This window comes from Callionymus lyra, chromosome 1 (genome assembly GCF_982586985.1).
Source record: "Callionymus lyra chromosome 1, fCalLyr1.hap1.1, whole genome shotgun sequence".
In the NCBI taxonomy this organism is placed as follows: Eukaryota; Metazoa; Chordata; class Actinopteri; order Syngnathiformes; family Callionymidae; genus Callionymus; species Callionymus lyra.
The window spans coordinates 51154504-51180213 of NC_141818.1; the positions used below are offsets into that span (position 1 = coordinate 51154504).

Sequence of the window (25710 nt, forward strand, 5' to 3'; positions counted from 1 at the left end):
CCATCATTAATGTCGTGTCGTTGATCCAGATGTGTGATCATCATTAATGTCATGTCGTTGATCCAGATGTGTGATCATCATTAATGTCATGTCGTTGATCCAGATGTGTGACCATCATTAATGTCATGTCGTTGATCCAGATGTGTGACCATCATTAATGTCATGTTGTTGATCCAGATGTGTGACCATCATTAATGTCATGTCGTTGATCCAGATGTGTGACCATCATTAATGTCATGTTGTTGATCCAGATGTGTGATCATCATTAATGTCATGTCGTTGATCCAGATGTGTGACCATCATTAATGTTGTGTTGTTGATCCAGATGTGTGATAATCATGAATGTCATGTCGTTGATCCAGATGTGTGACCATCATTAATGTCGTGTCGTTGATCCAGATGTGTGACCATCATTAATGTCATGTCGTTGATCCAGATGTGTGACCATCATTAATGTCATGTCGTTGATCCAGATGTGTGACCATCATTAATGTCATGTCGTTGATCCAGATGTGTGACCATCATTAATGTTGTATTGTTGATCCAGATGTGTGATCATCATTAATGTCATGTCGTTGATCCAGATGTGTGACCATCATTAATGTCATGTCGTTGATCCAGATGTGTGACCATCATTAATGTCGTGTCGTTGATCCAGATGTGTGATCATCATTAATGTCATGTCGTTGATCCAGATGTGTGATCATCATTGTCATGTCGTTGATCCAGATGTGTGACCATCATTAATGTCATGTCGTTGATCCAGATGTGTGACCATCATTAATGTTGTGTTGTTGATCCAGATGTGTGACCATCATTAATGTCGTGTCGTTGATCCAGATGTGTGATCATCATTAATGTCATGTCGTTGATCCAGATGTGTGATCATCATTAATGTCATGTCGTTGAACCAGATGTGTGATCATCATTAATGTCATGTCGTTGATCCAGATGTGTGATCATCATTAATGTCATGTCGTTGATCCAGATGTGTGACCATCATTAATGTCATGTCGTTGATCCAGATGTGTGACCATCATTAATGTCATGTCGTTGATCCAGATGTGTGATCATCATTAATGTCATGTCGTTGATCCAGATGTGTGACCATCATTAATGTCATGTCGTTGATCCAGATGTGTGATCATCATTAATGTCATGTTGTTGATCCAGATGTGTGACCATCATTAATGTCATGTCGTTGATCCAGATGTGTGACCATCATTAATGTCGTGTCGTTGATCCAGATGTGTGATCATCATTAATGTCATGTCGTTGATCCAGATGTGTGACCATCATGAATGTCATGTCGCTGATCCAGATGTGTGACCATCATTAATGTTGTGTTGTTGATCCAGATGTGTGATCATCATTAATGTCATGTCGTTGATCCAGATGTGTGACCATCATTAATGTCATGTCGTTGATCCAGATGTGTGACCATCATGAATGTCATGTCGCTGATCCAGATGTGTGACCATCATTAATGTTGTGTTGTTGATCCAGATGTGTGACCATCATTAATGTCATGTCGTTGATCCAGATGTGTGACCATCATTAATGTTGTGTTGTTGATCCAGATGTGTGATCATCATTAATGTCGTGTTGTTGATCCAGATGTGTGATCATCATGAATGTCATGTTGTTGATCCAGATGTGTGATCATCATAATGTCATGTCGTTGATCCAGATGTGTGATCTCATAATGTCATGTTGTTGATCCAGATGTGTGACCATCATTAATGTTGTGTTGTTGATCCAGATGTGTGATCATCATGAATGTCATGTCGTTGATCCAGATGTGTGACCATCATTAATGTTGTGTTGTTGATCCAGATGTGTGATCATCATGAATGTCATGTCGTTGATCCAGATGTGTGATCATCATTAATGTTGTGTTGTTGATCCAGATGTGTGATCATCATGAATGTCATGTCGTTGATCCAGATGTGTGACCATCATTAATGTTGTGTTGTTGATCCAGATGTGTGATCATCATGAATGTCATGTCGTTGATCCAGATGTGTGACCATCATTAATGTTGTGTTGTTGATCCAGATGTGTGATCATCATGAATGTCATGTCGTTGATCCAGATGTGTGACCATCATTAATGTTGTGTTGTTGATCCAGATGTGTGATCATCATGAATGTCATGTCGTTGATCCAGATGTGTGATCATCATTAATGTCATATTGTTGATCCAGATGTGTGATCCTCATTACAGACAGATGTTGCTCCTCTGGACATTAATCTGCATCAGAATCCACCAGAACTCAAACCACACCCGGCTTCAGAAATTCTCCCGACAGAGGTTTTCTGTCGCGTCACGTCGTGTGCAGGCCTGAGCTCGCTGTGCTGCTGAGCTGCTGTGCTGCTGTGTTGCTGTGTTTGCACATGGTGTGTTTCTGTCAGCATTTCTGGAATCACTGCCTGACATTCCTGAACCAGAGTGTGGCTGAGAGGCAGCAGAATGATGTTCTGTGTACAAATACATGACGTTACTTTTTAATGTGCATCTGCATGTTTAGAAATACATTAAATATATATTTCAATAAATGTCTATATTTATAAATACATTAAATATTTGTTTGAATAAAAGTATCTAAACTAAATATTTACAAATACATTAAATATATGTTTTAATAAAATATCTAAACTAAATATTTACAAATACATTAAATATATGTTTGAATAAAAGTATCAAAACTAAATATTTACAAATACATTAAATATATGTTTGAATAAAAGTATCAAAACTAAATATTTATTAATACATTAAATATATGTTTGAATAAAAGTATCTTAACTAAATATGTGTTAAATACAATAAATATTTGTTTAAATAAAAGTATCTAAACTTAACATTTATAAATACATTAAATTAATATTTGAATAAATGTATCTGAACTATACATTTATAGATACATTAAATATATGTTTGAATAAAAGTATCTAAACTTAATATTTATAAATACATTAAATATATGTTTTAATAAAATATCTAAACTAAATATTTACAAATACATTAAATATATGTTTGAATAAAAGTATCAAAACTAAATATTTACAAATACATTAAATATATGTTTGAATAAAAGTATCAAAACTAAATATTTATTAATACATTAAATATATGTTTGAATAAAAGTATCTTAACTAAATATGTGTTAAATACAATAAATATTTGTTTAAATAAAAGTATCTAAACTTAACATTTATAAATACATTAAATTAATATTTGAATAAATGTATCTGAACTATACATTTATAGATACATTAAATATATGTTTGAATAAAAGTATCTAAACTTAATATTTATAAATACATTAAATATATGTTTTAATAAAATATCTAAACTAAATATTTACAAATACATTAAATATATGTTTGAATAAAAGTATCAAAACTAAATATTTACAAATACATTAAATATATGTTTGAATAAAAGTATCAAAACTAAATATTTATTAATACATTAAATATATGTTTGAATAAAAGTATCTAAACTAAATATGCTTTTAAATACAATAAATATTTGTTTAAATAAAAGTATCTAAACTAAACATTTATAAATACACTAAATTTATATTTGAATAAATGTATCTGAACTATACATGTGTAAATACATTAAATAAACGTTTAAATAAACATATTTATACAAATTATTTATATATTAAAAAAATGTTTTAACATACATTATAAATATATGTTTTAATAAATCGTTGAATTCATATTTTACTCAGATTAGTTAAAAAGTTGAAAAACAATTTATAAATTAATATATTTTAAAATACTTCTGCATAAGAAAATAAAGAAATCGAACTTGAAATAAAAAACATGCATAAATATTTGAAGACGAAATGACAATTAATTATTGTTGTAAATAAATTAATAATATTTAGATTTAAAAATAATTAAATATGGTTTATCGTATTAAATACATTATTATTTTTAGTAGTATTTAACAACAAGAAATAAATGCTTAAATATATCAACAAATATTTAGTACACGATAAATAAAATAATAAATAATTTAGTACAAAAAATAAATGTTCTTTGACAATAAATACATTTTATTTTATTCTAAATAAACATAAACCTGAGGTTTCAGGTCTGGTTATTGTGAGGATTCTGCCCAACAGTCATCATAGTTATAGATATATAACTAGACATTGAGGTCAGAGGTCAGAGATCTCTCCGGTCAATCCCCCCGAGGACGTGACGCCACAGGACGCCCCTGCAGCGATCGTGTGTCTCCAGTCCTAATGTGTCTCGAAGCTATCGGCAGCATCGCGGCGCGGCTTCCTGTCGGGGGGGCGGCTCACAAACACAGCGGTCATGGGGGAGTCCCGGGTCACGCCTGCACCCAGATGACCACGCAGGAGGTCCAGACCCGACCGTTGTTGGAGGATTAAATACAGCAGTATCTAAACACATCTTCAATGTAAACGTGTTTTTAAAAACACATGTTGTTTGTGACACGTGAGCAGATGTCTGAGGAGGATCCGCTGAAACTCAATCTGGATCCTCCGGCTCTTAGGAGGATTGAACGGCAGCCACACAGCTGTGCAAACACCTGCTAGCCACACGCTAACGGCTAATATCGACGTCTCCATTGACAGTTCCTCGTTCGAGGCAGAAAAGAGAAGTAGAACCAGCAACTCCAGCGTCAGCAGGACTTCCTCACGAGTATTACACGCAGAGTATTACAACAAAGTCTCACAAAGTAATAAAATGAAACCTCTCGGAGTAAAACATTGAATCCTCAAGGAGTAATACTGTGAAACTTCAAGGAGCTATACTACGATATCTCTAGGAATAAAACTGCGAAAACCTCATGGAGTTATACAACGAAACCTCTCAGAGTAATACAAAAAACCTCTAAGAGTAATACTACGAAACCTTCCAGAGTATTACAATTAAGCCTCACAAAGTAATACATTGAATCCTCAAGGAGTAATACTGTGCAACTTCAAGGAGCTATACTACGATATCTCTAGGAATAAAACTGTGAAAACCTCATGGAGTTATACAACAAGACCTCTCAGAGTAATACAAAAAAACTCTAAGAGTAATACTACGAAACCTTCCAGAGTATTACAATTAAGCCTCACAAAGTAATACAATGAAACCTCATGGAGTAAAACATTAAATCCTCTAGGAGTAATACTGTGAAACTTTGAGGAGCAATACTGAGATATCTCTAGGATTAGTACTGTGAAAACCTCACAGAGTAATAAAACTAAACCTCTCAGAATATTACAACAGATCCTAGAGGAGTAATACAAAAATACCTTGTAGAGTAATACTACGAAACCTTCCAGAGTATTACAACAAAGCCTCACAAAGTAATAAAATGAAACCTCAAGGAGTAAAACATTGAATCCTCAAGGAGTAATACTGTGAAACCTCAAGGAGCTATACTACGATATCTCTAGGAATAAAACTGCGAAAACCTCATGGAGTTATACAACGAAACCTCTCAGAGTAATACAAAAAACCTCTAAGAGTAATACTACGAAACCTTCCAGAGTATTACAATTAAGCCTCACAAAGTAATACATTGAATCCTCAAGGAGTAATACTGTGAAACTTAAAGGAGCTATACTACGATATCTCTAGGAATAAAACTGTGAAAACCTCATGGAGTTATACAACGAGACCTCTCAGAGTAATACAAAAAACCTCTAAGAGTAATACTATGAAACCTTCCAGAGTACTACAATTAAGCCTCACAAAGTAATACATTGAAACCTCATGGAGTAAAACATTAAATCATCTAGGAGTAATACTGTGAAACTTTGAGGAGCAATGCTGAAATATCTCTAGGATTAGTACTGTGAAAACCTCACAGAGTAATACAACTAAACCTCTCAGAATATTACAACGGATCCTAGAGGAGTAATACAAAAATACCTTGTAAATTAATACTACGAAACCATGCAGGGTATTACAACAAAGCCTTACAAAGTAATACAATGAAACCTCACAGAGTAAAACATTGAATCCTCAAGGAGTAATACTGTGAAACTTTGAGGAGCAATAATACGATGTCTCTAGGATTAATACTGCGAAAAACGTCACGGAGAAATACAACGAAACCTCATGGATAAATACAACAAATCCTACAGGAGTAATGCAACAAAATTTTAAACAATAATATTACAAAAACCTCACAGAGTATTACAACAAAGCCTCACAAAGTAATACAGCGCAGCCTTACTGAGTAATACAACGAATCCTCGAGGAGTAAAACTCTGAAACTTCGAGGAGCAATACTACGATATCTTGAGGATTAATACTACGAAAACCTCACGGAGCAAAACAACAAAACCTCACAAAGTATTTCAAAGTAATCTGGCAGAGTAGTACTGCAGAGCCTCGAAGAGTAGTTCTATGAAACCTTTAACTATTTAACTTTATATATGAAATATTCAAACATTAGTTTCATTTCAAAAGACGTGACCACGACTTCTCCGGACACATGTATTTCTACTTAAACGTCTTTATTTCTACTTGAACATCTTTATTTCCATTTAAACGTCTTTATTTCCATTTAAACGTCTCTATTCGTCCAAACTAATCCACTCAGAACTTCAGACAACAGACAGTAAAACTTCAAACCCATGTTTACTCGAGTGAGTCGAACCACAAGTTGGTTCTTCTCGACCACAGCGTCTTGAATGACTCGAGGTCTGATGTGAAGCAGCTGAAGAACCTTCATGATCTCAACACCAGCGTCTGGAGCTCCATCGTCTCACCTGGACCTGGACCTGGACCTGGACCTGGACCTGGACCTGGACCTGGACCTGGACCTGGACCTCCACCCGGAGCATCTCATGAGTGACACCAGGACGCGAGACGAAGACTATGATCAGGACTTTGACGAGTCACGACAGGTTCGAGTCTCTTCAAGCATCGGTTGAATCATTGAGAAGAATTTCAGGTTCAAGTTGACAAACAGTTGTAATTATTTCTTATTGTTCCGGCTTTGAACGCCTGGAAATACTTAAAAAACTACTTGTTTTTATTTTTAAAACTGTTTTAACAAAGATTAACAGAAGCATTTTTACCTTTACGTGTTAAAATATATGTTTTAAACAGAAGGTTTGCTTTAATTTTGAAAGTGTAAAACGAGTCTCTATGAATAAATCATATATTTGTTGATAACGTGGAACTTCTGTGCAAAAGAAAATAACGTTAATGTTAATTAATAACGTTAATAATTCAATGTATTAGAAGAATCAATATTTTAAGCTCAAATAAATTGAACAAATGACTAAAATACATGAAGTTGTTTCGTTAAAATAAGTCAACGTGAATGAAAAAGCATTAAAACAATTAGAATAAATGCTTAATATTTCATTTGAATACAAGAAATACAAGTTTAATTAAATAATAAAGAATCAAAATATCAATAAATATTTGGTCAACTGTATATTCTTCGTGTATTAAAGCTGCGTTCGTTCTGTCAATTAAATAAATAAAGGTTTATAATACGAGCGCGAACTCAAAATGTAGTTAAATCTGATGTTTCAGAGACACGTCTGGCTCTGGTGAGGATTCTGCCTGACATGATTACACGAGTTTCTCTTGAGCTGCACGTGACGATCATTGATCTTCTTTCATCATTAAAGTCAATATTGTCTGTAAACTGTTATAAAACTTGTATGTTGTATCAAGAAAGTTGATGATTTTAAACTAATAGTTTATTTTAGTCCATGATCTCAGGATTCGATCCATTGATCCATCGATCGATAAAATAAGTCAAAGTGGATAAAAAACCATTAAAACAATTACAATAAATGGTTAATATTTCATTTGAATACAAGAAATACAAGTTTAATTAAATAATGAAGAGTTTAGTCAACTGTACATTCTTCTTGTATAACAGCTGCGTTACTTCTGTCAATTAAATAACTTTTAACTTTTAATATGAGCGCAAACTCAGACACGTCTGGCTCTGGTGAGGATTCTGCCTGACATTATTACACGAGTTTCTGTTGAGCCTCATGTGACAATCATTGATCTTCTTTCATCATTAAAGTCAATATTGTCTGTAAACTGTTATAAAACTTGTATGTTGTATCAAGAAAGTTTATTGATTTTAAAGTAATAGTTTATTTTAGTCCATGATCTCAGGATTTCCATCATCGATCCATCGATCGTTAAAATAAGTCAACGTGAATGAAAAACCATTACAATAAATGGTTAATATTTCATTTGAAAACAAGAAATACAAGTTTAATTAAAAAATAAAGAATAAAAATATCAATAAATATTAAGTCAACAGCTGCGTTCGTTCTGTCCATTAAATAAGTAAAGGTTTTTAATATTAGCGTGAACTCAAAATGTAGTTAAACCTGATGTTTTCACAGACACGTCTGGCTCTGGTGAGGATTCTGCCTGACATTATTACACATTATTACCCAAGAGCTGCACGTGACGATCAAAGATGTTTGATCTTCTTTCGTCATTAAAGTCAATATTGTCTGTAAACTGTTATAAAACTTGTATGTTGTATCAAGAAAGTTGATGATTTTAAACTAATAGTTTATTTTAGTCCAAGATCTCAGGGTTTCGATCATTGATCCATCGATCCATTGATCCATTGATCCATCGATCCACTGATCCATCGATCCATCGATCCATTGATCCACTGATCCATCGATCCATCGATCCATCGATCCACTGATCCATTGATCCATTAATCCACTGATCCATTGATCCATTGATCCATTGATCCATTGATCCATTGATCCACTGATCCTGGATGAACGAGCGGAAGTTGCAGCTAATAATGGGAAGTGTTTGTTATGATGGATGTCACAACAATAGTCACTTCCTGTCACTTCCTCCAAACTTCCTGCACACCTGACCAACCTCCCTCCACATGTGTAGCAGCTGGACAGGAAACACACACGCGCACGCGCGCACGGACACACGCGCACACACACACACACACACCAACTTATGATCGCGGTGTAATCGATGGGTTCTGATCACGTGTCAAACTTGTGACTCACCTGTTGATCTTCAGGGCGAAGGCTCGTCTCTCGGCGCTCGCCAGTGACGACATCGCTGCTGGCGCGAGGGTCCGGAGCACGAGAAGGTCCTCGGTTTGAATCCTGCTGTCAGAGCAGATCCACGGTCATGTCAACACTCGTGCAGCCGCGCGCGCACTGGGAGGAACTTCCGCGTTAAAAATGAGAGAGAGAGAGAGGGAGAGAGAGAGAGAGAGATAGGGAGAGAGAGAGAGAGAGAGAGAGGGAGAGAGGGAGAGAGAGAGAGAGAGAAGGAGAGAGAGAGAGAGAGAGAGAGAGAGAGAGAGAGATAGGGAGAGAGAGGGAGGGAGAGAGAGATAGTAAGAGAGAGAGAGAAAGAGAGAGAGATAGGGAGAGAGAGATAGGGAGAGAGAGAGAGAGGGAGAGAGAGAGAGAGAGAGAGGGAGAGAGAGAGAGGGAGAGAGAGAGAAAGAGAGAGAGATAGGGAGAGAGCGAGAGAGAGAGAGGGAGGGAGGGGGGTAGAGGGAACTGTCTCTCTTTCTTTTTTACGTCACCTTCTTCTTCTGTGACGTCACAAAGAAATCTCGTCTTTTTTTGCCAATAATGTAAAGAAACACTTTTTGTACCTAAAGTGAAATGAAGAAGAAAATTGTGAAATAAAATGAAATGTTTTAAAGTGAAATTGAATTTTTGTTTTTGTTTGTTTTGAAGTTCGATCTTAGAAATTAAGGTTTAGTTTGTTACTAGTAGAAATACAGAAGATAGATTTAAACTTTCTTAATTTAAACATCAACTAGTGATCGACTCTGGTGTCATGTAGTAAATGTTCTTCTCCAAGATGAAGTTCCTCATCATGACCATGTTTTACACTTTATTACTTTATAAAGTTGCTCTGAAATCTGGGCGAACGAGAGGTTACGAGAGTCCATTATGATGTAATAATGGCTTCACTCCTCCTCCAGCTGTAATCATGCCCCGCTTTGTTTATACAACGAGTCCCTTTGAGGTGGAGACCATTGATGACGCTCAGTGACAAACCCCCTACGATCAATCACAGCAGAGTGGGTGTGGTTATGGTCAACAAGATTTAATCTCCAGAAAAACGTGTTTTCAGTGGGCGGAGCTTAAGATCATTTTCTAATGGGATCAATAGAACTTTATTGATCCTCACAAGGTCTCCTCTGGGAAATATTTTTTCCAAATAGTAATACACAGCCATACAGATGATAATTCTTAAAAATAAAAATAAGAACAAAGAGAAATAAAAAGAAAGAACAAGACGACACAATCTAAATATAAAGATAAAGAACATGATGATGAAAGACAAAAACAAAGACAAAGGATACAAAGATTCACACAGAACAGAATGTCAAGATACTTTATACTTTCGATCCACTTTGGCAAACTCTGCGGCCAAAGACGGACTCATGCTGTCTGACTGTAGACCAGCTTTAGACCAAGGGAGGCATAGGTGGTGTCACGATAAAGTCCTTCCCTCACTCGCTGACACCATGGAAAGAGGGAGAGAGTCAAGAAGAGAGCAGAAGGTACAGCAGCAGGTACAGCAGCAGGTACAGCCATAAGTCCAAGGTAGTCCAACACCCTTCACCCTGCAGGCTCCTGGGAGATGTAGGCTTGATGAAGGAGGCTGCAGGTCCCAGAGGTGGTCCAGACAACCCTCGGGCCTGACACCGAGCTGTGGTCAACCATGGACCGGAAGATAATGCTGGTTGAAGGAACCATTCCATGGGAGGAAGGCCTTGAAGTACCAGACCCGTGTCCAGGATCACAGAGACCAGGACTGAGCTGACCCCTCACTGAAGGTTGTGCAGCACCTGGTGACATCTGGTCCTGGTCTAAGGCTCCCTAAAGAAGGGACCCACAAGTGTATGTAAACTTGTATGTTTAACTTCATAACAATATTTTACTTCTTACTATCAAATCCAAAGCAAATTGATCCAAACTTTGATCAAACTTTTATGACAAAAATACACAGTGTGTTGTGTGATGTTGACAGTACAGAGTAAACAGAATGATATGAATGTTAATATAAAATAAAATGAATTTAAAAAAAAACTAAATATAATATAATAAGAGACATTGGATTAAAGAGGCATATAAATTAAATAGTAATTAAAATACATTACATTAAATTAACTTATATTCATGGTCAGGACAGATAAATAATGATCATGTTTGTATTTTGTGTTGTGAGTTTATCATCTTTGTTTTCATCTCTTTGATCCAAAGCTTTATAGTTTAACTTCTCAACGGTTTAACTCGAAGTATCAGAAACTTTTGTTTCGTAGCAACAGAACTCGCTCCAGTTTAATTTATCAAAGGTGGAAATCTTCCAAAATGTTTGTCCGTGTTCGGCCAACATTCCACAAAACCAACACCTGTTGTGTTTTCTTTTTCAGGTGTGTAACAAATACAGGTTAATCAGGTCAAATGTGAAGTTTGATAAATAAAGTCTGTTGAAGTGAAGTTCTCTGCTCGTCACGTTAGATCCAAGCCATGATATCATCGTGACTCTTATATTAGTCAAGAAAACGGTCGACTTCTATGATGATACAATTATTTCCTTAAATTAACTTTATTTACATCACTTTCAAATTTTAAAAAATGGTTTATTACTTGGCAGGTTACTTCAAATGTCTCTTATGTCGAATATTACTATCACCTTTTATTGTTAACAATTGATTTGAAGTTATTCTTGTACATTTAAAAACATATTTTATATTTTCTGAAGATCGAAGTTTGTTTTTTTTATGATGGATTTCCTGAACATTTTAGGATTTTTTTTAACTAACTAACTAAATATCCATTGGAAAAATATGTCCAATAATAAAACTGGTTAACGTGGTGTTTTAAATGTGACTTTAAGAATGTAAAGTAAAGTAAAGTATTATTGCGCGTCTTTGACTGTATAATATATTATTCCGCCCTCTTGTGTTTAAAAATTGTTATTACAATGGTGGTATTTTTTAAATGTTCGCTACATGCAAAGAAAACATCTAGAAATGTATAAATATATGAAATATATATATGAAATATATTTAGACCTCACTCATTAATTGTTTGCGGTGAATTTTAGTGAACTTAAATAAAATAAAAAATTATATTGTGAGTTTTAACAGAGCGGAACTTTCCTTCTCTGTCTCCACCGGAGCACTTTCAGTGTTACACGCTGTCAACGCGAGAAGACAACAAACTGCTCAGATCTTTGTAGCAGAGAAAGTAGGTTTTAATTTCTAATTCCTTACGTTTTTTCAACGCTTAAAATGGAAGAATATATAACGATTTTGCACAAACATTCCATTATGTCTTCTTCGTGTTTTATTTCTTAGCTTTTATATCAACGTGAAGGAATAACTTGTCATAGAATGATTTTTTCTGTAGTTTCCGGTCAATAAATGTCTGTTTGCTGCTGATGTTCAGCAGGTTCTAGTGTCAGTGATGGAGGAGGAGGATGACTGTCCAGAGCTGGTGCCCATCGAGTCCCAGCCCGCGGTCACTGAGCAGATCCCTGTGACCATCATCACTGGATACTTGGGTGAGACCATCTTAAGAAGATTACAAAGATAATCTCTCTCGTATCTGCAGCAGGTGGCAAATGTATTGTTCCAGAGACATCTTGACATGTATGTGAAGGATCCAAACATTTGAGGGGTTGGTTTTATGGTGCTTTATGGTTAAAAAAAACGTCATTTATTGAATAATAAAATCAACAATCAATCGTTTCACATTCAAACAGTGGTGATGGTAACATTTGAAAGATAAACCTTCAACTATTATTATATTCAAACATTGTTTCAAGTATAACAACAAACCTGAACATTTGTCTTGTAAATGTGTAAATAAAATGACTAAACCTTCAACTATTGTACATTCAAACAGTGATAATGAGGCCACTTAGTATTTTATTTGCCTTTCAAAGACGTCTGTGACTCGTGGCTGTCGACCGATACTGGAAAATAAAGTTTTATTTGAAGAAGCATGAGCTCAGATACGCTCGGAGGCATCTCTTAATGTTACATTAAATAAATGTCACAGTTACATTAACGTAATGTTACGTATTATAAACGTCTGTAGTGAAGCGTCTCTCGCTCAAGCAGCAGAACATGAGGATCTTCCTTCAGTTTCCAAACTTCAGAGACACGTTTGTAAGAGTTAATATTCACTCCACATTCATCTGCCTTAAAATCTAAAGTAGTTTCTACATGTGACTCGACAGGCATGTTCTTCAATAAGACTCGTCTTGTTTAACCCGAGATATCAGTAGCTATTGTTTTGAAGACGGCAGAGGTTCTTCTTTGGCCAAAACTTCCGCCAAGAACACGTGTATTCGTCAAAGGATTCCAGATCCTACTAGTAGATATTGGATTTCCAATCTGTACTAATACAGATCCTACTACTGAACTAGGATCTGAATATTGGAATTCCAATCTTTACTAGGAGGATTCCAAATTCTCCTAGTGAATTCTGATCTCTACTACTACTGTATTGGGATCTGAATATTGGAATTCCAATCTATACTAGGACAAATGGGAATTCTACCTGGACAATCTCCAATTCTAATAGGAGAAATTCGGATTACAAATCAAAATGTTATTTTGATGTAATCAAACCCCAGCTGCCCACAGAAGAACTAGCTGCAAAGAAAGTTGTCACGGATGTTGATCAGATCATATTTCTAGGCAGGAAAGGAAGGATTTTGATGGGAATTCATGGCAGACTCAGTGTTTGAGCTCGTAGATCAAACCTCAAGATACTTTGTCACATTCACGGCTCACGTTATTTCTACTGGCCAGTTCACACTTTCATTCTCCATTAGTTGTTATACTGAATATTTTTTTGGGATAACCTTTTTTTTTTTACACATTGAATTCTGCACTGGATTTATTAATGCATTCAAAACAATGATTTTAATGCTGTAAAAGAAAAGGAAGTTAAAAACTAAAAAATCTTACGGCACGAATTTCCACATAGAAAACAACAGTTATATTTTGTATTTTTTTTCCATTACTTGTCTCTATATATGACAATAGTTGTTTTTTTTAGGTCTTTTGTCCACTTTTTCATTCTTGTGAGTATTTATTCTCTCAAAAGGTTCTTTAAAATACAACAAAAAATATTCTGTCATATTTAGCTTATTTTTAAGTCATTTTCAGTCACTTTTTCCTCCTTTATCTTTGCTCTGTGGCCCCTCACAACAGCCACTGTAGAAATGTGGCCCCTGAGGATGTAATTGTCGCAGACATGAACAAAAAATAAACTTTAAAACTGATATTCTGGCTTCTATTCTTCTCGCAGGAGCTGGAAAAACGACACTTCTGAACTACATCCTGACAGAACAACACAACAAACGTATCGCCGTCATACTGAACGAGTTTGGTGAAGGTGAGCGTTAGTTCTCTTGTTCGCCACTAGAGGGCAGCATCGCACCTCACATCCACGCAGAGTGGTTCGACAATGACCACGTTTCTCCTGCAGGGAGCGCTCTCGAGAAGTCTCTGGCCGTGAGTCACGCCGGGGAACTGTACGAGGAGTGGCTGGAGCTGAGGAACGGCTGCCTCTGCTGCTCCGTCAAGTAGGTCACGAACCCAGTGTCGGGGTCAGGACTGATGCTGGTTCTTCTGCAGGGACAACGGGCTCAAGGCCATCGAGAACCTGATGCAGAAGAAGGGGAAGTTCGACTACATTCTCCTGGAGACGACGGGACTCGCTGATCCAGGTGAGAGAACGTTTTTAACCCTGGTGTCGTCTGAGGGTCAAAGGTCAACGACTTCATATGCAGGGGTGGAGGTCGTTGACCCTGAGACGATGCGAGGGTTAAATTGTCTGATGAATGTGTCCCTGAACGTCTCGCCACTCGTGTGCGTCCAGTTGATTGACAGGTTTCCACAGAGTCTTTCATCAAATCATCTGATGTCGTTTGTCTTTAACAATAAACATGTGTCTGTTGCAGGAGCTGTGGCGGCCATGTTCTGGGTCGATGCTGATCTGGGCAGTGACATATATCTGGACGGTCAGAACTTTTATTGATCACCAGGATGATGAAGATGATGATGATGAAGATGAAGATGATGGTGATGATGGTGATGATGATGATGATGATGATGGTGATGATGGTGATGATGATGATGATGATGATGATGATGAAGATGATGATGATGATGATAAAGGTGATGATGATGATGATGATGATAAAGGTGATGATGAAGATGATGATGATGATGATGAAGGTGATGAAGGTGATGAAGGTGATGATGATGATAAAGGTGATGAAGGTGATGATGGTGATGATGATGATGATGAAGATGATGGTGATGATGATGATAAAGGTGATGAAGGTGATGATGATGATGAAGGTGATGAAGATAATGATTATGATGATGATAATAATGAAGGTGATGATGAAGATGAAGATGAAGATGAAGATAATGATGATGATGATGAAGATAATGATGATGATGATAATAATGAAGGTGATGAAGATGAAGGTGATGATGATGAAGATGATGATGATGAAGGTGATGATGATGATGATGGTGATGAAGGTGATTTTCTTTCAGGTATCGTGACTGTCATCGATGCTAAATATGGTTTACAGGTACGTGAAGATGAGAATATATTTGTTTATAAACCTTTAATAAAATGAAATGACAAGCGTGACTCAAACAGGAAGTAGAAACTAACTAACCTTAGTTAAATATTAATGTCATCTATTTGATCAACTATCAGATGAACATCTACTCTGGGTCTCAACTCACTGAGCTCAGGATGATTGACGATGTTTGTCCTTTAGCTTCCTTCGAGTCAAAAGTAAACGATCAAGATCAAGATCTCACTACAATAATGATCTGATCCTGTTTGAAGACGTTTCTCTATTGCTTTGGTCTGAATGGATTTAAATCAACACTGAGTCACTTCCTGGTTTAACTCTTACCATCACACAAACACACACACACACACACACACACACACACACACACAAACAGACACACATTCACACACATAAACGGACTCAGTCACACAAACGGACACACACTCACACACAAACAGACTCAGTCACACACACAAACAGTAACACACACGAACAGTCACACACACAAACAGACACACACGAACACACGAACACACACACACACACACACACACAAAAACAGACACACATTCACACACACAAACAGACTCAGTCACACACACAAACAGTCACACACACAAACAGACACACACTCACTCACACACAAACAGACTCAGTCACAGAAACTGACACACACTCACACACACACACACACACACAAAGAGACGCACACTCACACACAAACAGTAACACACACAAACAGACACAGTCACACAAACAGACGCACAAAGAGACGCACACTCACACACACAAACAGACACAGTCACACAAACTGAGACACACTCACACACACACACAAAGAGACGCACACTCACACACAAACAGACACAGTCACACAAACAGACACACAACAGTGTGAGTGCAGCAACAGGGCAGGTGTCAGCAGATAATGGTCGTGATCAGAAGGTGTTAAAACATGTGAAGGTGAGAGTTTTCACACTGAGCTGCTCAAGTATCGACAAACCTGAAGAAGAACCTGATCTTTCAGCTACACACATCTACACAACACACATCTACACTATTCAAATCTACACAACACAAATGTAAACAATTCAAATGTACACAATACAAATCTACACAACACAAATGTACACAATATAAATCGACACAATACAAATCGACACAATACAAATGTAAACAATACAAATGTAAACAATTCAAATGTACACAATACAAATCTACACAACACAAATCTACACAATAGAAATCGACACAATACAAATGTAAACAATACGAATGTACACAATAGAAATCTACACAATACAAATCGACACAATACAAATCTACACAACACAAATCTAAACAACACTAATCTACACAATTCAAATGTACACAACACAAATGTACACAACACAATCTACACAACACTAATCTACACAATTCAAACGTACACAACACAAATGTACACAACACAATCTACACAAAACTAATCTACATAACACTAATCTATACAACACAAATCTACACAATACTAATCTACACAACACAAATCTACACAACACTAGTCTACACTTCATCTGAACTCTTGTATTGACGACGTCTCTGATGTTTGACTGACAGGTCAATGTTTGTTCTGCAGCAACTGAACGAAGAGAAGAGTGAAGGTCTGGTGAACGAGGCTGCGAGGTGAGTTGAGACGAGTTCAATGAAACACAACAAGAACATCTTCAGTTACACAATCAAAACACAAGCGTACGTTTGATCTCAGGAATACAATGATTATTGAAACCTAAAGTCAACACTTTAGGGACCACATTCTGTACTGTTTTAGGGACCGTCAAACTTTAATATGAATCTTAAACTGTAGTTTAATGTCATATTATGAGACTGTTTTAGGGACCGTCGAACTTTAATATGAATCTTAAACTGTAGTTTAATGTCATATTAAGAGACTGTTTTAGGGGCCGTCAAACTTTAATATGAAACTTAAACTGTCGTATAATCTCATATTATGAGACTGTTTTTGGGACCGTCAAACTTTAATATGAATCTTAAACTGTAGTTTAATGTCATATTATGAGACTGTTTTAGGGACCGTCAAACTTTAATATGAAACTTAAACTGTAGTTTAATGTCATATTATGAGACTGTTTTAGGGACCGTCAAACTTTAATATGAAACTTAAACTGTAGTTTAATGTCATATTATGTCGTTTTTCGTTTTATTCAAAGATCCTTAAGAAAAATAACACTTTTTCTAATGTTACACTATTGTGTAACAACAACAAAAACAAAATCTAAGTTCTCATTTTGTTGACAATATTTCATCAAAACACTTTGTTCTCAAAAACAAAAGGACAAATAAAAGAAATAAAAACAATAAAACAAAATCATAAAAATAATAAAGTAAATAAACTGAAACTGAAAACTTGTGTTTCTAGACTCGTTCTTCACAAGAAGCCTGAAGGAGGTCACGGGTTCAAATCCCAGCTCTGGTCCCATGTGTCCTCGAGCAAGACTTTGATTCTCAAAGTGTCTCAAGAGCTGAGTCAGCATTTTATAAAGATATTGTTGAGTCGTGACGTCTGGTGAAGTGTTCAGCGTGTCCCGCGCCTCTCGCCCTGAGCAGCTGGGATGGACCCCAACACAGTGTGACCTCTGACACGGGAACGAGGTGCAGAAAATGAATAAATCTAATAATAACATAAGAATCGTGCTCAACAGTCAACACAACAACTACATGCACTCGTGTCACACAAACGTTGAGCGACAACACACTACAAGAACACAACAAAAAGACCACCACAAGTGTGGTGAAAAAATATAAACAACAACAACATCATCAACACAACTCACCCTCATTAAACGACAAAGAATCACAACACAACAACTACCTGCACTATTCTCACAAAAACGCTGAGCGACAACACACAACAAGGACACAAAAACCACCACAAGTGTGGTCAACAAATATAGACGACAACCACACCATCAACACAACTGACCCTTATTGAACAACAAATAATCACACCACAACTCAACTACCTGCACTAGTGTCACACAAACGTTGAGCGACAACACACAACAAGAACACAAAGACCACCACAAGTGTGGTCAACAAATATAGATGACAACAACAACATCAACACAACTCACCCTCATTAAACAACACAGAATCAAGACAAAACAACCAGCCTTTCAAATACAAACGTAAATAACGCACACAAAACAATCTCGCGACACATGAAGACTTTCAGCCAATCCTGCGACGATCATGTGACGGATCGATCCAGTAGTTCTGTGCTCTGTTGCTTTAGTCTGGAGACTCTATTATACCAACATTTATAAATTGAATTTAAAAGACTATGAATAATTCAAAACTTCTTTTTTTAATTATTGAAATTGGTGTCACTGATAAAGGGATCAATAAAGTTGTATCTATAAATCCATACAAATACACAAATACACACAAGTACATCACAATTACCACACAAAACAATCTCTCAACACACATTTGTCAACATTGATTTATTGTATTTCTCGACGTCTCTCTGCCTTGTGTTTGTGTTCTTCAGCAGCTGTGTGCGCTTGTTGTTGAACAAATACACAAATGAATGAGAGCAGTTGTGCGACCCTCCACCTTCTTGCTCTTTGTTTGTGTTTTCACCTTCAAACTAAACAACCATTTGACGCCGGCGCCCACACACAGTTGTGTGTTGCTGTTGTTGTTTCACATGCTCGTGAAACTTGCGTTTGTGTTTGAGTCGTGATATTTGTGCGTCAGTTGTGCAGCTTCCACTGACACACCTTTGTGTTTCAGTCGCAATATTTGTGCGTCAGTTGTGCAGCTTCCACTGACACACGTTTGTGTTTCAGTCGTGATATTTGTGCGTCAGTTGTGCAGCTTCCACTGACACACGTTTGTGTTTCAGTCGTGATATTTGTGCGTCAGTTGTACAGCTTCCAGTAACACACGTTTGTGTTTCAGTCGTGATATTTGTGCGTCAGTCTTGCAGCTTCCACTGACACATGTTTGTGTTTCAGTCGTGATATTTGTGCGTCAGTTGTGCAGCTTCCACTGACACACCTTTGTGTTTCAGTCGTGATATTTGTGCGTCAGTTGTGCAGCTTCCACTGACACACCTTTGTGTTTCAGTCGTGATATTTGTGTGTCAGTTGTGCAGCTTCCACTGACACACGTTTGTGTTTCAGTCGTGATACTTGTGCGTCAGTTGTGCAGCTTCCACTGACACACGTTTGTGTTTCAGTCGTGATACTTGTGCGTCAGTTGTGCAGCTTCCACTGACACACGTTTGTGTTTCAGTCGTGATACTTGTGCGTCAGTTGTGCAGCTTCCACGTCGTGATATTTGTGCGTCAGTTGTACAGCTTCCAGTAACACACGTTTGTGTTTCAGTCGTGATATTTGTGCGTCAGTTGTGCAGCTTCCACTGACACACGTTTGTGTTTCAGTCGTGATATTTGTGCGTCAGTAACACACGTTTGTGTTTCAGGCAGATCGCTCTGGCAGATCTGACCATCGTCAACAAGACCGACCTGGTGAAGGAGGAGGAGCTCGTTCACATCAGAGATGCCGTGAGGTAATTAAATATATATAAATATATTTAAATATATATATAAATATAAATACGTTTTTATGTTAAATATATTTTAAAAATCTTTAATCAGAATTATTTGAGAGATAAATGTAATTATAAATATAGTGTTAAATGTTCATGAAACTTTTACCATCGTAGTTAAAATCAATAAATTAATAAAATAAATAAAAGTTTACATGATTACATGATTTTTTTTATAAATATTACCATGAGTTCAAAATATCTCATAAATGTACCATTTTACTCACTGATCTAAGCTATTTACTAAGATGTGACTTGATCATATTGATAATAAATCATTTATTATAACCAATAACATTTTGTGTATATAATCTGTTTTGAATAATTATTTATTTTTTAGGTTAAATGTAATTTTTAAACACATAATAACATCATTTAAAAAGAGAAATATTTATATTTAAACACAGGGATACGTCTGAATATACAGACATGAGTCAATGAATTAAATAAAATGGTGTAAATCCGAAGCTTGTATTAGATTTTTTTTGTTTTGTTACTTCTAGATATTTTTAAATACATGTCAAAATATCTAATAAATAAAATGCTTTTACTGATCCGAGCAAAATTCTAAAGTATGGATAATATTGGTTATTGAAATATATATATATATATTTTTTTTTTAAAGTATGTATTTTTTGTTTCATACATTTCAAAATATTTGTAAAATAAAATATCTCATAAATACATATATTTTCTCGCAGATCTGAGACAATATATTCAAATATTTCTTTACGATGTTGATAGTTTAAGTATTTATCATAAACAAAAACGAATTCAAACATTCTTGCACAAAATCAAAGATTTTTAAATTGAATTAAAATATACATATTTTTAAAATGTCATCAAAACCATAATAAAAGTAAATCTAAATGTATTTAAACACAAGAATGAATCTCGTTCAAAAGTACAAAACCATGATTTCATGAATAAAATAGTGAAAAAAAAATAGTTAATGTCTTTTTCGGACAAAAATATTTGTAAAAATAACTTTTTTTCAACAATATTTAAGGTTCTTGGTAATATTGATAATAAATGATTTATTTAAACCAATAACAAAAATAACTATAAATACTTCAGGTCTTTTTAAGTTGAATTAAATATGGATAAATATTTGTGGACATATTTTAAAAAGTTGTTTCATGTGTGTGTGTGTGTGTGTGTGTGTGTGTGCACGTCAACAGGTCCATCAATGGTCTGGCCAAGATCCTGGAGACTCAGAGATCAAGGTAATTCCTCTCTTGGTACTCCCAGCAGGTTCCTCTCCGGTGTGGGATTAACGGGATCCACCATAGATTCCTGCTTTGTTTGGAGAAGAAGATGAAGTCCACGAGCTGCTGCTCTGATCTTTGTGTCAAAGATGAAGCAGTCACACACACACTCACACACTCACACACTCACACACACACACACACACACACACACACACACACACACACACACACACACACACACACACACACACACACACACACACTCACACACTCACACACACACACACACACACACACACACACTTTGAGTAAACCCTCCCTGGTGTCTAGTTTCCCTCCAGTCGTTGACCTCTGACCTCCGTCCATCAGAAGATCCATGAGTGTGTGTGTTAGCGTGTTATTAGCGTGTGGCTAACACAAGCATCCATGCTGCCTCGGTCCAGGTCACATGACCACATGAAAGACACAGCCGGAGGTTCATCACAACAACATGCTCTTCGTCTACGTTAGCAGCGTCTTCACGGAAACAATTAGAAAAATATCAAACAAACTAAATCCAGTTTTTATATATTTATCATTAGAATTGAATGAATCAGTTTGAAATCTAATAAAAAGACAAATCTGTACTAGAATACATTCGGATAATAATTACTTTTTAACAAAAACTGGACTTAAAATATCAATATTTCCAAGTGTGTGAACGAAGTCATAAAATATAAACTAAACTTTAGTCATTTTTTTAACAACATTGTAAAATAAATGATAAAATAAAAATAAAATGTTTTCTTTTTTTCAACATTTATATATATTTTTTCACTTTTTAAATGTAAATATTTGTATTTTCTTATCAATATTCAAGTTCAAAATAAACTAAAGTTTCATATCCACATGTCAGTGCGTGACAGGATTTAAAATAGTTCGAATAAATAAATAAATAATTAAACAAAAGTGCACCAGACTTTTAAATGACATTGGGGGTAAAAAAGGAACTGGTTTTCACTTCCTTTAACTTCCTTTTCGACTTCATGTTTTGTGTTTATTATGATTGTTTTTAACTTGGAAATATTTGTATTTTTTCCTTATGTTGAGAATAAACTGAACTTATATCTCAAATAAGAAGTGTGTGAAAGAATGAATGTATAGAGATTCATTTCAATGAAATTAAGTTTTTGCTTGATTTTGTCTTTCTTTTTTCAACATGAACTTTATTATTTATTAACAAAAATATTTATATTTTGTCCTCGTGAATCATGTTCTACTTAAACTGATAAAGGTACGAGAAATAAAGAGAAATGTTTCTTTCAGGGTGGATCTGTCGGAGGTTCTGGACCTTCATTGTTTTGACACTCAGGACGTAGCAAGGTGAGCAGTTTTCTTGACTTTTATGATAAAAAAGTTAAAAAGTACTTATTTTAACTGAACCATTTGAACTAGACACTAAACACAATCATCAGAAAACGCTTCGTCTCTAAGTTGCAATATTTCTTCGGTTAATGTCATTTATAACAACCTTTAATGTCAGCGTTAAACTCTAGAAACGACCTTCAGAAGAAAATTAATCTGTTTGTGTTTCACTAGTTTCCACTGGTTACAGGTTTATGTTTTGAGTAAACGTGAAAGAAATGAGAGTCTTGACGTGTCAGAGCCACAAACCGTGTGCAAGGAATCATGAAATCTGGAGACTTTTGAAATACTTTGGTCAGTAATGCAGGGCCTAGTGTCAGAAAGCTGGGTCTGGGTCAGAGGTCATGAGTGTTCCAGCCAGACAGTGACCCAAAACATACCCAGAAATGGTTTGAGTAAAAGCACTGGAGAATTCTTAGGCGGCCATCAATGAGTCCGGATCTTAAATCCCATAGATCACCTATGGAAAGATGTGAAAAAACTTGTTGATGGTTAAAGGAAGCGAGAGAGTGTTAGTGAGTAAGTGATGATTTGTAAAGAGCTTTTCTCAGACCAGGGTCACAAAAAAACTACAAATAAAAGTGTCTTGAGATGTTTCTTGAAGGAGTCAGTAGATCATCAAACACAGATGTTTCTTGAAGGAGTCAGTAGATCATCAAACACAGAGATGTTTCTTGAAGGAGTCAGTAGATCATCAAACACAGATGTTTCTTGAAGGAGTCAGTAGATCATCAAACACACATGTTTCTTGAAGGAGTCAGTAGATCATCAAACACACATGTTTCTTGAAGGAGTCAGTAGATCATCAAACACAGATGTTTCTTGAAGGAGTCAGTAGATCATCAAACACAGATGTTTCTTGAAGGAGTCAGTAGATCATCAAACACAGATGTTTCTTGAAGGAGTCAGTAGATCATCAAACACAGATGTTTCTTGAAGGAGTCAGTAGATCATCAAACACAGATGTTTCTTGAAGGAGTCAGTAGATCATCACACACAGATGTTTCTTGAAGGAGTCAGTAGATCATCAAACACAGATGTTTCTTGAAGGAGTCAGTAGATCATCAAACACAGATGTTCCTTTAAGGAGTCAGTAGATCATCAAACACAGATGTTTCTTGAAGGAGTCAGTAGATCATCAAACACAGATGTTTCTTGAAGGAGTCAGTAGATCATCAAACACAGATGTTTCTTGAAGGAGTCAGTAGATCATCAAACACAGATGTTTCTTGAAGGAGTCAGTAGATCATCAAACACAGATGTTTCTTGAAGGAGTCAGTAGATCATCAAACACAGATGTTCCTTGAAGGAGTCAGTAGATCATCAAACACAGATGTTTCTTGAAGGAGTCAGTAGATCATCAAACACAGATGTTTCTTGAAGGAGTCAGTAGATCATCAAACACAGATGTTTCTTGAAGGAGTCAGTAGATCATCAAACACAGATGTTTCTTGAAGGAGTCAGTAGATCATCAAACACAGATGTTTCTTGAAGGAGTCAGTAGATCATCAAACACAGATGTTTCTTGAAGGAGTCAGTAGATCATCAAACACAGATGTTTCTAGAAGGAGTCAGTAGATCATCAAACACAGATGTTTCTTGAAGGAGTCAGTAGATCATCAAACACAGATGTTCCTTGAAGGAGTCAGTAGATCATCAAACACAGATGTTCCTTGAAGGAGTCAGTAGATCATCAAACACAGATGTTTCTTGAAGGAGTCAGTAGATCATCAAACACAGATGTTTCTTGAAGGAGTCAGTAGATCATAAAACACAGATGTTTCTGGAAGGAGTCAGTAGATCATCAAACACAGATGTTTCTTGAAGGAGTCAGTAGATCATCAAATACAGATGTTTCTTGAAGGAGTCAGTAGATCATCAAACACAGATGTTTCTTGAAGGAGTCAGTAGATCATCAAACACAGATGTTTCTTGAAGGAGTCAGTAGATCATCAAACACAGAGATGGTTCCAAAGCTTAGGAGCAACAGTCTGGAAGGATTTCTCTCCTCTGGTCCAGAAGTTCAGGAACCATCAGTAGATTCTGATCCACAGACCTCAGAGCCCGAGCTGGGATGTAAGTCTGGATCAGATCACTGATGGAAGATCTGACCATGAATAGATCTGAAAGTAAGAACCAGAATTTTAAAATGATCCTGAAAGAAACTGGCAGCCAGTGAAGAGTTTTAAGGAGAAATGTGAGTTCTTCTACTAGAGCGGCTCAGAATTCTTGTATGAACTGCAGGCGAGAAGATCCTTCTTGTTTAGACTCCAAAATAAACTGTTACAATAGTGTAAACGAGAAGACACAATGTGTGTGTGTGAGAGTATTAGTGAGTGTGTGTGTGTATATACGTGTGTGTGTGTGCCAGCTGCAGAGGATTATGTGTGTGTGTGTGTGTGTGTGTGAGCCCCTCCTCCCGCCGGCTGTTTGAAGCGACCCCCCGCGGCTCCACCTGTGTGGTAGCTAGCTAACAGGGCTCAAGCCGCTGGACGCAACATTTAGCCTCGGTGTGAGGTCAGGCGGGGGCGGAGCAGGAGGTCCTGATGGCGGGACAATAGCTGCAGTTTGTTTGCCGTGTTTTGTGGGATGTAATTGGCGTTTCTAAAGTTTTCTCAGCTTCTTTCAGCGCGCCGTCATTAAGCCCTGATAGCAGCACTCAGCGGGTCCTCTCTGGGCCGCCACATAAAAGTCTTTCTGTTCACGGCTTTGAAATGAAGATTAACTTTTGTCGGGACGAGGATGAAGACGCGGCAACAAAAAGATAAAACAAAAAATACCACAAAGTGTTTAAATCCCGACGGCTCTGAGCAGATTATCTCACTGCGGCCTCAGAGCCGATAGTTGTGATCCTGGCTCTT

The 25710-nt window shown here is 36.4% G+C and overlaps 2 protein-coding genes across 12 annotated transcripts in view; one reads left to right on the forward strand and one right to left on the reverse strand.

Moving 5' to 3' along the window:
• The window catches only part of dock8 (dedicator of cytokinesis 8), a 90501-nt gene extending 81153 nt beyond the window's left edge, over positions 1–9348 (reverse strand). For 2 of the 4 annotated variants that reach the window (XM_087811869.1, XM_087811859.1), the window contains exon 1: positions 9029–9347. In XM_087811869.1, coding sequence (XP_087667995.1) covers positions 9029–9081 — 53 coding nt within the window. In that variant the 5' untranslated portion in view covers positions 9082–9347. Of the gene's footprint in view, positions 1–9028 lie in introns of all 4 variants that reach the window. The other 2 variants (XM_087811878.1, XM_087811885.1) reach the window with 2 other exon arrangements.
• A 1089-nt stretch (positions 9349–10437) lies between these two features.
• The window catches only part of zng1a (Zn regulated GTPase metalloprotein activator 1A), a 24741-nt gene continuing 9468 nt past the window's right edge, over positions 10438–25710 (forward strand). For 2 of the 8 annotated variants that reach the window (XM_087811951.1, XM_087812011.1), the window contains exons 1-11: positions 12167–12247; positions 12449–12563; positions 14324–14410; positions 14504–14600; positions 14653–14744; positions 14979–15038; positions 15586–15623; positions 17236–17282; positions 20109–20195; positions 21416–21460; positions 22751–22807. In XM_087811951.1, the coding sequence (XP_087668077.1) occupies positions 12467–12563; positions 14324–14410; positions 14504–14600; positions 14653–14744; positions 14979–15038; positions 15586–15623; positions 17236–17282; positions 20109–20195; positions 21416–21460; positions 22751–22807 (707 nt within the window). In that variant the 5' untranslated portion in view covers positions 12167–12247; positions 12449–12466. Of the gene's footprint in view, positions 10895–12166; positions 12248–12448; positions 12564–14323; positions 14411–14503; positions 14601–14652; positions 14745–14978; positions 15039–15585; positions 15624–17235; positions 17283–20108; positions 20196–21415; positions 21461–22750; positions 22808–25710 lie in introns of those variants that run through there. The other 6 variants (XM_087811979.1, XM_087811987.1, XM_087811996.1 and 3 more) reach the window with 6 other exon arrangements.